Source organism: Ctenocephalides felis, unplaced genomic scaffold (assembly GCF_003426905.1).
Source record: "Ctenocephalides felis isolate EL2017-DRISC unplaced genomic scaffold, ASM342690v1 CF-g0.4_SCAFFOLD_00845, whole genome shotgun sequence".
Classification (NCBI taxonomy): Eukaryota; Metazoa; Arthropoda; class Insecta; order Siphonaptera; family Pulicidae; genus Ctenocephalides; species Ctenocephalides felis.
The window spans coordinates 19,960,923-19,976,839 of NW_020536999.1; the positions used below are offsets into that span (position 1 = coordinate 19,960,923).

Below are 15,917 nucleotides of genomic sequence, written 5' to 3' on the forward strand. Positions count from 1 at the left end.
AAAAATTCAATGCAAAATATTGATAATTCTGCATTTATAGGAAAACCATTTAAAAAATATCTACATTTAAATATTATACATAAAGCAAATACATATCATTCAAGTACTTTACATAGCAAAGCTACAAAATAGTAATTCGTAATTATTTAAATTGCAACGAATAAAAGACTAAATTTTATTTCAATTGAATCACGAAAAGGAGATACCCATTTTAGGTAACGTTTCAAATTTGTTATCTCAATCAACTCATATGAATAGATGATTCTGTTGATGAATCAATGATTAAATGAATGATTAAATGAATGATTTTTCATGATTTGAAATTTACAAATGGTAAAAATTAAAATTTTGTATTTGTATTATTTCATATAATAATAAGCCTTAATTTCTGGTTGAAATTGCGCAAGAACTAGACAACTCCACCATTTTGACTCATATGACATGATCTCAATATTTAAAATATAATACATTTATCTGAATATGTAAGATGATGAATATATATTAAATTGAGATACAACAATATTCAAACGAGCCTAATAACCATAAAAATGAGCATTCTCCTCTTATATGAATTTAGTTTAAAATAATTCGTATCCTTACTGGTATACCAGCAGTGCTGCCACTTCCCCAGCAGAGCTGAACGTGTGAGAGCGTGGCGCCAAACATAGCCTGGTTTAGGTACTTGACGTAAAGCGCTAACCACTATTGTGGTGTCGTGAATGAATTGTGTTAAAAGATATGATATTTGTTAGAAATTAAAGGGATTATGGTAAAAACTTAACTCTTCTGATATCATCATTAACAGGACATAAATAAATACGTTATTTTCATAGTTATAAAATATATGCAGTAATAATTGTCATGATATAATAATAAATATATTAACAATATATGAATATATTATATTCTAATATTGTCTAGGAATATTCATAATAAAATTATTCCCAGTCTTTAGTATGCAGTGTTTCAGAAATAAAAAAATATCTGGTAATACTAAAGCATGAAAACATCTAATCAGACAACACTTTTATAAATCAAGATGGTGGATCATAATAAAAACCAAACTAAATGACAGATACAAAAATGATGTTTTTTCGAAAAAGAATTTTACAATGATATCCTTGTTGAACCAGTACGGTGTCCGTTGAATTAACGACACAACAGGAATGCGCAAATCCTTTAGAAAGTGATATCGAATGCGATGGGAATTATGCAAAACAACATTGTGGAGAAAATACATGTAGAGCTTGCTTAGTACAGGGCAACAATTTCCAACAATTATTTTCACCTAGTGATGCACGTTCTGTTAACGTTGAAAATAATATTTTAACTATGTTTATCTCATGTACATCCCTTCAAGTAACTTCTAATGATCAGTACCCTAAACAAATTTGTGCAAATTGCATTGAAGAATTATCCAAAGCTTATGAATTTTGGAAAAAATGTAGGCGATCTGTTGAAACACTGAATAAAATAAGAAGTCCTAAAAAGAATGACGAATTTTTGAGAAAATATAATGTAAAAGTGAACAATATAAAAGTTGAACATAATACTGACAGAGATATTTTAAGTAAGCAAAAGTATATTGAACAATTAAAATTACAACTGAAAGAACTTGATGAACTAGAATTGAAAAGACAACATTTAGAGCAATCTAAAAATACGAAAGTTTCAGAATTAATTGATGATTCAAAAACAGTTGATAGGTTTTCAAATGATAAGGAACAAAGTTACTCAGATATTGGTAGTCCGTGTGCATTATCAGACAATGAAAGTACTTCTTCTAGTACTCCTATAGCTCAACTCGTAACAAAAATGAAACAGAAAGTGAAACAAAGTCCACCCGCAAAAGAGAACCGAGTAACTAAACTTAAAAAGAACAAAACACATAAATCTCAGCAAAATCAAGATCAAAAACCTAAACGTACACACACAGTAACAGTTAAAAAAGCTAGTAACTTGCGTATAAAATTTACTGAAGGTGGTACAAAATATAGGCTATCTGTAAAGCAATCAAAATCTCGAAGTAATTTCTTATGTCCAGAATGTGGACGAGTTGTAGTTGGCAGCACAGGGTTCCAAGCACACATGGCCAGTCATTCAGAAGTAAGACCTTATACATGTGATCAATGTGACAAAAAATATAAATCATACTCTGCTTTAAAAGTTCATATACGTAATCATACTGGAGAAAGAAAGTACCACTGCAAACAGTGTGATGCTAAATTTATCACATGGAATAGTTTAAGCAGCCATATAAAAACACACCATTCAGATGCAAGACCATTTGTATGTGACATTTGTTCAACAGCTTTTAAATATTCAGGATCCTTAATTGTTCATAAAAGACAGCACACAGGAGAAAAGCCCTATGCATGTACTGAATGTACTTGGGCATTTGCCAGCCCTGGTTCTTTGAGAGCACATATGACAAAACATACAGGTGAGAGAAAATACCCATGTCCTTTGTGTGAGAAAAGATTCAGAAAGCCTTATGCAGTAAAGGTGCATATGGTTACCCATACTGGAGAACGTAAACATAAGTGTGAATTATGTGGAAAAGCATTTACACAGGCACATGTTTTGCGAAGCCATATGAAAACGCACCAAGATCATCAAATACCAGTAGCACATCCTACATAGAAAAATTACAATGTTAGATGAGTGTGAGATTCTACCAACTTTCAACAATGGTTGCTATTTCGAAAAACCAATGTACATCAACAGCAAAAAAGATGCAGCATATAGCAATATTAGAATCTTTGTGTTGTGTTATTTGTTGACCTGATTGTGAATTATGAATCTACACAGTGTATATAAAAAATCTAGATCTGCGCTATATTTTGGAATGAATATAAAGTAGTTTTATTTTAAATTTTGAAAATAAACAGTTAAATTTTTCAATCTGATGTAAAAATTGAAAATTGTATTATAATCATATTTAATGATTAGAAGTATTATGAATGTTTATTAAAAATAAAAGTAAAACATTTTAAGAACAAATAAGCTTTATTATTTCGACTCAGAATGTTTTAATTTTTTGTTTGTAGTGAAGAACTTTAAAATTGCGTAATTTTCAAATGCTTGCTTAAATTCATAAAAATTATTAATGTTTAATTCAAATGTTGTATTGTGTATGAAGAAACATTTTTATATATTGTCTGAGATAAAAAAAACATGAATATTCATTCGAAATGAATTAATCAAAGTCAATTAATGAATAAAAAAATGAATGAAAGAATGGAATATGGCAATACATGAGAAATTTTAGAACGTTCTTGCAACACTAAGCACAAGATGGCAGATCAAAAAATCGTCTCAAAATGACAGCTGATGTCACAACAATGATCTTCACTGAAAATGTTTTTTACGATGATTTAGTTTTATCCGATGCTCCAGGTAGTAGTAACGACTTAAAATTTGAAAGTAAGAACATTTGCTCTACGAATTATTCGGAATATGGTAATGGCGTAAACACATGCCGTGCATGTTTGGCTCAGAACGATGATTTGCAACGATTAATTATTCAAGATGATATATCAGAAGTTTATCCAGAAGATTATTCATTTATGTTTAAATCTTGTACATCCCTTGAAATATCTTGGAATGATCGGTACCCTAAGCATATCTGTAATAAGTGCCTTGCTGATCTGTTATCAGCTTATGAATTTTGGAAAAAATGTAGAGAATCTCTAGAAATCTGGAATTCTCAAATTAATTTATTAAATGAAAAAAATGACTTAGCCTTAAAGAAGTGTAATAGCAATTTAGATTTAGAAACAAATGATAACTCAGGTGTAGCCAGTGTCAAAAGAAGTAACAGGGATCGAAGATGTAAAAAACTGGTGGATAAAAACTCTGTTTCACATAAACAGATTATAAAAAAAGAATTAGAAGATAAAGTGTCCGGAGATACAGACAATTGTGAGTCAGTAACAAATGAGTTGCGAGTTACATCAAATGATGGAACTAATTCAGAAGAGCCAATGGCAATGAAATCAGGATGTCGACGGTGTAAAAAATGCAATATGATATTTCCTAACAAAGCAGAATATTCAAAGCATGCAAAATATCACAACAAATACCTATGCCCAGTTTGTGGATATTTCTGTGGAAGCATAGGCGGCTTGCAAGCTCACTCTGCAAGTCATTCTGAATTACGGCCTTATCAATGCAATGTATGTAATAAGCAATATAAATCACAATCTTCTTTACATGTTCATATGAGAAACCATACAGGAGAAAGAAGATATACATGTGAACAATGTGGTATTAAATTTATCACTTGGAACAGTTTAAACAGTCATATTAAAACACATCATTCAACAGCACGCCCATATGTTTGCGAAATATGTTTAAAATCGTTTAAACAATCAAGTACTCTTAAAATACACAGGCGACAACATACTGGTGAGAAGCCTTATGCATGCACTGAATGTACAATGGCATTTAAATCTTCCAGTGATCTCAAAGGACACATGGTTAAACACACAGGGGAAAGAAATTTTCCCTGCACTTTATGTGAAAAACGTTTTTCCAAGCCCTATAATTTGAAACAACACATGGTAACTCATACAGGTGAACGAAGACATAAATGTGAAATTTGTGAGCGAGCTTTTACTCAAGCACATGTCTTAAGAGGACATATGAAAACACATAGAGAACTACAAATACAAATCACAAGCATTTCATAGAAATATGTTTGAATTTGTCTCCAAATATAATAAATAAAGTATTATATATAGCACTTATATGAATAACTAATGGTCACATCAAAATCATAATGTTTAAAATGTAAAATAAAATTTAACCCTTGCTCATTTTGCACTTTCCAAGAAAAAAAACTTGTAATTGACACTTCAGTCCGCAAAGTGGGAACAATGTAATTCTATTTTAAACATTGAATATTTATTTAAAAGTCATGCATGAAAGAAATGTTTATAGTTTATAACAAATTTTATAAATATATATAAATAATAAAATTAAAACTAATTCATCTTAAGATTTTTCATTGAAAATAATTTATATGTTAAAGTCCGAAATATGTAAATTAATTGCCACCACATGAAATTAACGAGATATTTGAAAGTATTATTAAACATTGGTAATTATATTAACAGGTATTATCGTTAATAATATAAGATTTCTAAGAGATTAATAAATAATTCTGAAAATTTATTCCTGCTTATCAATTAGTGCACATTAGCAATCATCCGAAATTATTATTAATGATCGTTCACCGTCATAGTTAACAGATTATTATGTAAAACAAAACACATTAATGTGATTATTTTATGTCGAGAATATGTTATCAAGAGAGTTAAGTTTTTCAGGATATACAATGGGAATAATTTAGAGCATGAGCTACATAAAATTTAGTAAACCCAGTAAGCATCCAAATAGATTTAGGCGTAATGTATCCTTAAATTTTTAGTGTAGACCATTTGTATATGTTAAAAGAAGATTTAGAGTGATTCCAAGATGATATTGATTAGTTTTTTTTTTAACTTACAGAATAATATCCATTTCTGCCAGTTGGTAGGGTTGATGACTTTAAGCCATAGCCTGGTTTGGGCGCTGAATGCAGGGAAGATATTACTATATTGACCAAAACATAAAAAACGAAAATAAAATTAAAAAATCATAAAATTATAAACTTGACAAAAGCTTAGATATTTAAACTAAAATTAAGTTGTCAGAAGAAAAAAAAAAAAAAAAAAAACAATATAAATAACTTCAAATAACAAAATTAAGTTCGATAAACATATAACTTTGCATATGGTCCAATATAGCGAATATTTTCAATGCTTGGAATTATCATTAAAAATCTCTAAATTTTTAGTCAATGAATTTATCAAATTCAAAGAGTTATTTTTCAGTTGTTTTAACTCTTTGCAAACGAGGCAACAATGGAATGCAAAGGCTTAAAGTAATAATAAATATTCTAAATTATAATAAATATTAAGTTTTTTCTAAAAAAAAATGGAGATTGTCATATCAAATACTATTTTGGTTAATTTTTGCAATATGTAAAAAGTCATTTAGATAAATTTTTCTATCATTTTTTCAATCTTTCTAAAAATGTTATATGCTTATATCAAATATATATATATATATATATATATATATATATATATATATATATATAAGTAAGCTGACTTACCATTATAATTCGGTATAGTGTGAATAGATCTGCCCATAGATCCTCGATAGCTAACTGATCTATCGAATACTTCATCATCATCAAAAGGTCTAGGATGATCCAAATTTCTTGAAGGGCTAGCTCCAATAGGACAATCATAACGTAATCTATATGCAGGTTCACGATTGGCAGATGGTGTTCTGTAAATAATAAATAAAATATTAAATTAAAACTATTTTTAGTACTTAATTAAATAGTGCAATAAACCATAATTAATATTACTACTTCTGGTTATATTACCTGCTAGCATTTCTAGGATCCATATGGGCCAATTTGTATTGTCGTAATTTCTCACGTTCTTGAACATTTTTTAAGAACACTTTTCCAATACCAGTTGCTATTTTACTTAATTCTTCTTCCTCTTTCTTTAATTGTTCATCAGCTATTGGTACACTACTATTCAATTGTTTTATCTCTGAAAAATATAAATTCGATTAAATAAGAATATGCTCCAAAAAGATTTTTTAAACTTAGTAGACAAGTCAGCAATACAAAAAGGGACTTTACCAGATTTTTTACTTGTTTCCTTAACAGAGGCATCAGTTTCGTCTTGATCTTCATCATCAGAGACAGGAACACCTTTATATGTATCAGACCACCTTCTTCTGCGTTCTATAATATTTTTTAAATCAAAATCACAAACTTAATAATTTTGTATTTCAGCAGAAATCAAGTATTTACCAGGATCTGTGTAAGGATACGGAGGGGCTGGAAAATCATCTCGCTCTATTTTCGGTTTTTCTCCTGGAGGTGGTTTTTTGGCAGCTGGATAATGCGCTAATTCTATAGGTTCTTCATTGTTCATGCCAGGACTTTTTGGTCTAGGTGTTTCGGAACGCATGTTGTCTAGCATAACCTTATAATAATATATAGTTAAATTTTGTCAGTTTTGGTGTATTAAATTTCGGAATTACCTTCATTCCTGATTTACTTGAATGCCTAGAGTATCCTCTACCTTGACTTCCTCTTAAAGAATGAGCCGCTGTAATATGCAATAATAGTTTATACAACACATTTTTGAATAATTTCTCACTTTTTAATTGACTTTGAGCTAAATAGCGAATCTGTACGTTTTAAGAAGCCTGCTTACATGAGGGTCTATGAAAATGAGGCGACGTCGGTGGTTTATCGTAAGGTTCAATAGGTCGTTTAAGGTATCCATGAGAGGGTTCCTCGGTCAAATAGCTATAAGTGTAAATCCTAGATATATCGTCAGGATAAGCACCGGCTCTACTTCCACTATACTCTCGTAATATCAGACCAGGTGAAGTGGTCCTGGGATAACCGAAGTGCTATTGTTAAAAATAATTACAAAATTAGTACATATTTAAAAACAATAGAATTCGATTAAAATTATCAATATATACATATTGCTAAATCCTTTGCGATTCCAATGTAACTGATTATAATCAGATGAATAGCATTATTATAAAATATACGACAATCATCACATTACAATGATGCTCATGCTAATCTAATGCAGCAAAATCAATGAAATAAGTAATAAATATAAAATTAAAGCTGTATAGCCTACCTTACGATTAAGACTGCTGTAAGGACTGTATAATGATCCGTTAAGGCTAGAAGTACGTGATCGACAAGAATACTGAAAAATAAAATAAAAAACAAACCAACTCAAAATCAAAAAATAAAAATATAAAAAACATAAAAAAGCCATAAACTAATACCAACTAAAATAATATTAAAAACAAATAAACACTAACAGAAATCGTTGTTTTTAAATTAAATGAAAAATACTTACATATTTGATTATACTCAATAGAACATTGTTTCAGTAAATGCTCAAAGTTAACTTGTATTTTTAAAACAGTGAAGTTTTCTAATAATAATTTCTTTCTAATAAATAAAAACTAAGGCATTATAATAATAAAACGTTTTATTCCTTAGTCCTAGGGAATATATTCATATTCATTGCTTAGTACCATGCTTAGTTGTTTGTTTCTCAATCTACATACATAATATGTAATGTAAATTTTAGATGTTATTGCTGATTGTCGCAACGCTAATAAATTAATTGATGTATGATAAAAATAAGTTTTCATATTGAAATGCAATTATTTATTTCTTTGATGATTAAATATTGAAAATTACTATTTGTATTTTGTATTTGTACTTCTGCGCCCTCACCTAACTAACGAACATGAACAAGCAGGAACGTACGTACCAGAACGAACGCCAACGAGCATAGTGAAGACGTTACAACGAACACGAACAAACATAAACGAACATAACGAGCAAAGAAAATTGTTCATGTTTAAACTCGTAGACAAAAAATTTTCTTTTTTGATGTTAATATGTGAAGTCCTGCATTAGTTTATCTTGTGCTTATATTATAAAAGATATTGCTGTTATTGACAAATTTTGTAAATTTGATCACTTTAAATAATTTTTCCCTTTTCCGCCACTGTAAATAATAAACGTTTCACGGAACATTCTTGAACAAAGAATGTTCAAGCCCTCACTGCTTTGAAGCGTATGTTCAAGTTCGTTTGGAATGATTCGCCTTCGTTCGTGTTCGTGTTTGTTAATCTTGTTGTATTATCTTGTTCGTCATGTTCGTTTATGCTCGTTCATTACGTGAGGACGCACCTTTATCAATAGCAATGATATCGAGTATCGCGTATAAGAATTTTTTCGTTTTAAGTTGGCACCCCGAGTATTATATCTACCGTGTGGAACGTACATTGTGTGCTCTAGAGACTTAAATTCTGACGTTATTTGTCATAAATATAAAAATAATTGCGAATAATTTAGAAAAGAATTATCTCTCTAATAAATTATAACCTATAATTTGTGCAAATCTAAAATGTCCGCAAAATTAGAACAAGACGCTACCGTGGAAGGCGGCGAATTGGATAATATTACAGAGCAGACCAGAACATTATCGTTAGTTCGACAGGACACAATTGATAACAGCGAAAATGTAGAGAATAATAGCAACGAAAATGAAGAAAATAATGATAGAGAAAGTGAAGAAAGCGATTGCTCCTTAGAAAACACAGAAGAGGATATTTTGCCATATCATAGTCCTGAATTTGAGTATGATTCCACAAATATAGCATCAGCACTTATTTCAGAGGCTGATGAATTAGTGCAACGTGTTGCATCAATTCTCCAAAGTTTTGGAGACTTCTTTGAAGAGCTTGAGGAAGATGAATAATTGCACAATGATGCTTTTATGAATATGTTTACCTACTTGTTGATGCCTCTGCTCATATCTTTAAATGTTTATTGCTTTATAATTATAATGTAAAACTCTTAGTATTACTTCTAAATACTCTATTTCAAGCAAATTAATTATTGTAATCTTTATAACTTTCATTTAATAAAAAATATATTTGTATGTTTAAATATTGAGAATTATATTTTGTATATTGTACATTTACTGAATATATAATATACAAAACACAAACTTTTATTATTTTTATTAATATTTTCAGCTTGCCGAAGAGTAGAAGATTGAAAAAAAGCTTTCATACAAACATTTTGCTCTCCAAATTTGATTATCAAATTATTCATAATTTGTATTTGTTTTAACTATATTAGTTTTGAACTGAATTTAATGTTCGTATATATCTTTACACTCATGTTATATTAAGGTCAGATGATCTATAAGGATGAAAGTAAATGCCAAATTGTTTGATATATTAATTATGGAAAAAAAACTCATAAGCTTAACAATGCGAATAAAATCATTCCCTGCATGCTAATAAAACATCTAAATGCACAAGGTTGCACTTGCAACAAGAAATACCTGCATTTCACTAACCGAACTGCTCATGCGATCAAATTCTGCTCTGCTTTCAGTGTCCGTACAGTGCCCATTGGACTGATGAGTTATGTTACCATCTGAAGTTGGACCATTTAAAACTGCTCCTCCCTCTGAAGGTCCAGGGCCACAGCGCGGGTGCCATATTGCACCACCCTGAAGTTAATTAAGTATTTCATAAACAATTTTTGAACTTTATATAAAATCAACTGTGTATTAATTGATATACCTGCAAATACATTTCCTCTCCATCTCCAAATGGATCACCGCACTTTGTACATCTGGCACATGTTGGATGGAAATGATGGTTTTCCCCTGCCTGCGAATAGTTTTTAAATAAATATCTTAAATATATTAAAATTGAGATAAAATTATTCAATTTCAAAAACTTCAAAACGTGTACCTGTAATACTTTGCCAGAAATGAAACGATTGCAATATGCACATTTTACTCCAAATAACTTTTGATAGTCCTTTCTCACAATAAGGTTGTCCATCACGGCCCATATATTCTCCATGTAGAACGGTTTGACAGGACTGGCACTTAAAGCACCACACGTGCCATTGCCTGTCTAAGGCTACCAGAGCTTGGCCTTCTCTCAATTCTTGGTTACAGCCGGCACAATCTAAAAAATAAAATAATAAGAAAAATTTAATAGGCATAAACGGAATTCATAGAATTTAAATTCATTAGAACATTAAGATGTTGTATAAGTACCATTGGGGTTTGGGCTGGATGGACTAGTGGGACTTTTCTGTGGACTGTTGACTTGTCTGACTGGAATTTGAACACATTTCTGGCAGAGGACTTCTTTTCCGGTGTATGTTACTTTTTCTCCGGACGGCACAGCTTGACTAAAATATTTTAAACAGTAATGAAATTAAATTATATGAATGATTGGTATATTAAATTTGAGTTGCGTTGTTCGGTAGTTTGTCGAAATGGACAAGATATTTGGAATTTGGAATTAGTATTTAATTTCTCTTACCGACAACTAGCACATGTGAAACATTTTTGATGGTAAGTATTTCCTAGAGCTGATACAACTTCGCCTTCAACATATTGCTGGCATACTGCGCATTTTGTACCTGAAACAAATATTTCATATTATCAATTATTATTCTCTCGATTCCGAATTAAATGATACAGAAAATTTAATTACCAAATAATTTTTGATAGTCTCCTGTACAATAATATTTATCGTCTTTGTGAAAGAAGCCCCCTTGGGCGAGACTTTTATTGCACTGCACGCACTGGAAGCATTGAGTATGAAAGTATTTGTCGGAGACTCGTAAAACTTCACCTGAACATTTTTTGCGACAAGATTGACAGTATGTCTTCCCTGCAAAAAATAAATAAAAATATATTATAAATGTATACTAGATATCAGGAACAATTTTATAAGTAGGATGACTGTTATTCTAACGCTATTGGGTGTTAATTGGAAAATGAATAAATGGAATTGTATAAACAATATAAATGTTTATAAATATGTAGCTTATAGATATCCATAATTTACCATTTAGTTTAAAGTAATTTGATGATAGTATTTCAAGTACAACGTAATATCTTATAACATGTATTAGAAAAGAAATTGAAATAATTACATCAACAGTTATGAGTCAGACATGCTGAACTCTATTTAGAAAGGCCGCCGAGACAAAATACTTTGGAGATGCAATCAAGCATTGAATAAGATCATACAACTGTTATTTATAAATTTGAAAAAATATGATAAAATAAAAAAACAGTACAATGTTATCTGTGTTTTAATACGACACAGATATCGTTCGATGATTTATAATAGATATATTCAAAATGTTACTATTATTCTAGTAATTACTATCATTCTTCTATTACATAAAAATTGTAACAAAATAATGCTAATGTTAAACCTAGATATGCAAGAATGACAACATCGTTGAAGTAATGGAGCTCAACTAAATTTAGCTAACACTTTCACAAATGAATATTTATTATAGCAAGTCTATAAGAAAATAAAATTCCTGTTAACAATGAAGAATAATTCATTATCACATTGTAAACTAGCTGTAAGTGGAACTCTGTCTTAAGGCAATTATGGCATCGTGCCTTAAGGCAAATTGCTGGAACTTCCCGTACCAAAAATTATTATTTTTTTTAAAAACAATTAACATTTTTGAAAAAAAAATACTTTGAAAGAATAAGATTTTTGAGAAACTATAAATTGGACAAAAAATAACTTTTTTTTGAAAAAAAAAATTTTTTTTAAAAAACATTTTTTTTTAATTTTTTTTTTTTTTGAAAAAATTTTTTTTTTCTTTATTTTGACATATTGTAGAAGATCTGAACTTTTTTTCAAAGCAATCGTACTGCTTTAACTGCATAGGGACAAAATATAAAGCGCGTAAGCGCCGCGTCGCTGTCTAACGCATAAGCATTGGTACGGAACCCATAGAAATGTTAACAAAATGTATACTTATTGTTAAAATCTCTATAAAATATCTGATAATTTGATGTGCATATGTCTAATGATCATTTTTGACCGCCAAATGGCTCATTTTTTTACTTTTTCCTCCATATCTCCGAAACCGCTAGACCTACCTTCATGAAAATTTTATCGATTCTTCATCTTATCAATACAAGTGAAATGCTTCTTGAATTATTCAAATCGGACGCTCCGTTCTCTTAAAAACTGAGTTACCGTTTTCGGCACTTTTTGCCCCGTATCTTCGGAACGGCTAGACTGCCTTTGCCAAAAACTAATCAGCACGTCTCCTTATCAATTACAATCGAATGTTTTTTAATTATTCAAATCGGTTGATCCGTGTTCCCGAAATCGTCGACGAAAATTTGTATCCGCACATACATACACACACGCACATACATACATACATACATACACACACACACACACACACACACACACACATACATCCATTTTTCTAAGGTATGCCAAAATGTTCAGAAACCTTTGAAACGTAAAGATATATAAAAATTTTCATTTTCGATTTTTTTGCGATTACTATAACTTGCCCTACGGGAAGTTAATAATTTCACGTCAGGCCTTTTCAAAACAAACTATAGCACAGCATGCTGACCTATTTATTTATTAGATAAGGCTGGGTAAACATATAAAATGTATTTATGATGAAAATTTAAATATTTATGTAATATAAATAATAAAAAAAACGCGATAATACATAGCAAGACATAGAAATAAGTATAAAATTTCTAAACTGGCAATAGTATTGATAGAACCATAATTCAAAATAATGGCAATTTCAACCAAGATTCCAATAAGCTTCATGGTTCTGAAGATGCTGAAACCTAGTATGTTGTGTGGTTTTTAAGTATAACGAGTTGCTGTAGGACCTTGTTAAAATGCTAATGAGGATTATTTAATCTGCACAACTTTTCCAAACATGCTACTTATTTTAACTTCCTGCAGGGTAAGTTATTGTAATCGTCCAAAAATCAACATAACAAACAAACGTGTGTTTGTATGCACGTACGGATACCATTTTTCGTCCACGTTTTTGGGCGCACGGAGCAACCGATTTGAATAGTTCAAAAAAACATTCGATTCCTAGTGATAGGGAGATATGCTTATTAGTTTTAGGCAAAGATAGGTCCAACCGTTTCGGAGATATGGAGCAAAGAGTGCAGAAAATAGAAATCGAGTTTTTGAGAGAACGGAGCATCCGATTTGAATGATCAAAAAAAAATTTAATTCGTAATGACGGGGAGAAGTGGTGATTAATTCTCGGCAAAGACAGGTCCAGCCATTTTGGAGATACCGAGCTAAATATGCAAAAATAGCAGTTTTCGACCAATTTGCCTTAAAGCACTCACCACTAGTTTTTTTTGATTTGAATTTGAAGATTATTATGTTAATTACAAGCTTGTTGAATATTGTAGATTTTTCTTATTGTTAGTAAAAATGCATTTCTTTCATAGAATATAATTTATTTCTTGTTTCCATTAAGGGTTTATTAGAGAAGTCTAAGTTTGTATCCCCAGCCTAAACGACCGTCTGTTCAATTATATGAGCTATACGGCAGTTGAGTTTTATTGGCTAAGTATGCAAATAGGAAATCAAATTGAGTTGGCCTCAAGAATAAAGGTCAGTATATAGTTTCTCTCTAAATATAAATCGACATTCCTATACGATAGGTAATGATAAATATATTTTTAATAGTAACTCAGGATAATATATCAGTAGGAATTCGACATTGGCGGGCCATTGATGGCTTCTGTGTTATAAATCAAATTTAAACGATATATGTAATATTTTATAATCGATCATAAAACGTGCGATATTTTTACAATGTGTGGTCGATGGATTCAGTATTGGCTTTAGCAACAAAGATTATAAGTATTAGTGAAATTTGGATCAAGATTTTACTGAAAATTGGAACATTACAAAGAGAACATCAGGTTAACTCCTCTAAGATTTTAATGAAAAGAAGTAGGTACAATGGAGTTGGTGGTCAAAACAAATTCCTCAGAATTTTTCACGCCTATAACAAGTGGTTTCATTATAAAATTAAAAAAAAAACACACACTTTTAGTGTTTTGTTTCTACTGATCCTATTACCACAATAAATTTTAGACGTGGTTTTCTTGTTAGTGTTCGTCAGAGTACATTATCTAACATTTGTACCTCGATCTGGTTTTCCAAAGAGTTCTTTTACTATCATTTCTAACTCGATCTGATTTTCCAAAGAGTACTTTTACTACAATTTCTACCTCGATCTGGTTTTCCAAAGAGTATTTTTTACTACCATTTCTACCTCGATCTGGTTTTCCAAAGAGTACTTTTACTACCATTTCTACCTCGATCTGGTTTTTCCAAAGATTACTTTTACTACCATTTCTACCTCGATCTGGTTTCCAAAGAGTACTTTACTACAATTTCTACCTCGATCTGGTTTTCCAAAGAGTACTTTACTACCATTTTACCTCGATCTGGTTTTCCAAAGAGTACTTTTACTACCATTTCTACCTCGATCTGGTTTTCCAAAGAGTACTTTTACTACCATTTCTACCTCGATCTGGTTTTCCAAAGAGTACTTTTACTATCATTTCTACCTCGATCTGGTTTTCCAAAGAGTACTTTTACTACCATTTCTACCTCGATCTGGTTTTCCAAAGAGTTTCTTTTCTACCATTTCTACCTTGATCTGGTTTCCAAAGAGTACTTTTACTATCATTTCTACCCGATCTGATTTTCCAAAGAGTACTTTTACTACCATTTCTACCTCGATCTGGTTTTCCAAAAGTACTTTTACTATCATTTCTACCTCGATCTGGTTTTCCAAAGAGTACTTTTACTACCATTTCTACCTCGATCTGGTTTTCCAAAGAGTACTTTTACTACCATTTTACCTCGATCTGGTTTTCCAAAAAGTACTTTTACTACCATTTCTACCTCGATCTGGTTTTCCAAAGAGTACTTTTACCACCATTTCTACCTCGATCTGGTTTTCCAGGGTACTTTTACTATCATTTCTACCTCGATCTGGTTTTCCAAAGAGTACTTTTACTACCATTTCTACCTCGATCTGGTTTTCCAGGGTACTTTTACTATCATTTCTATCTCGATCTGGTTTTCCAAAAAGTACTTTTGCTACCATTTCTACCTCGATCTGGTTTTCCAAAGAGTACTTTTACTACCATTTCTACCTCGATCTGGTTTTCCAAAGAGTACTTTTACTACCATTTCTACCTCGATCTGGTTTTCCAAAGAGTACTTTTACTACCATTTCTACCTCAATCTGGTTTTCCAAAGAGTACTTTTACTATCATTTCTACCTCGATCTGGTTTTCCAAATTCGATGAATCAATTGTGTTTATTGACACAAAACTTGTCAATCTTTTTCACAATAGAAATAATCCAATAAAAAAGCGGTCCATAAATCAGTTGGAATGACTCTAGTAGGT

General features: G+C 30.7%; 1 protein-coding gene and 1 pseudogene across 1 annotated transcript; one reads left to right on the top strand and one right to left on the bottom strand.

Annotated features, from left to right (window-relative positions):
- Nucleotides 1–596: 596 nt before the first annotated feature.
- Nucleotides 597–15,314, bottom strand: LOC113380245 (annotated as a pseudogene).
- On the top strand, nucleotides 3,344–4,765 carry LOC113376627 (zinc finger protein 226-like). Its single transcript, XM_026616621.1, has one exon. It carries the CDS (start codon nucleotides 3,345–3,347, stop codon nucleotides 4,692–4,694), a length of 1,350 nt encoding a protein of 449 aa, XP_026472406.1. The 5' UTR covers nucleotide 3,344; the 3' UTR covers nucleotides 4,695–4,765.
- Nucleotides 15,315–15,917: the final 603 nt, after the last annotated feature.

Coding starts and splice junctions, on each gene's coding strand:
- LOC113376627 (XM_026616621.1), top strand. CDS start 3,345: ATGATCTTCACTGAAAATGTTTTTTACGATGATTTAGTTTTATCCGAT.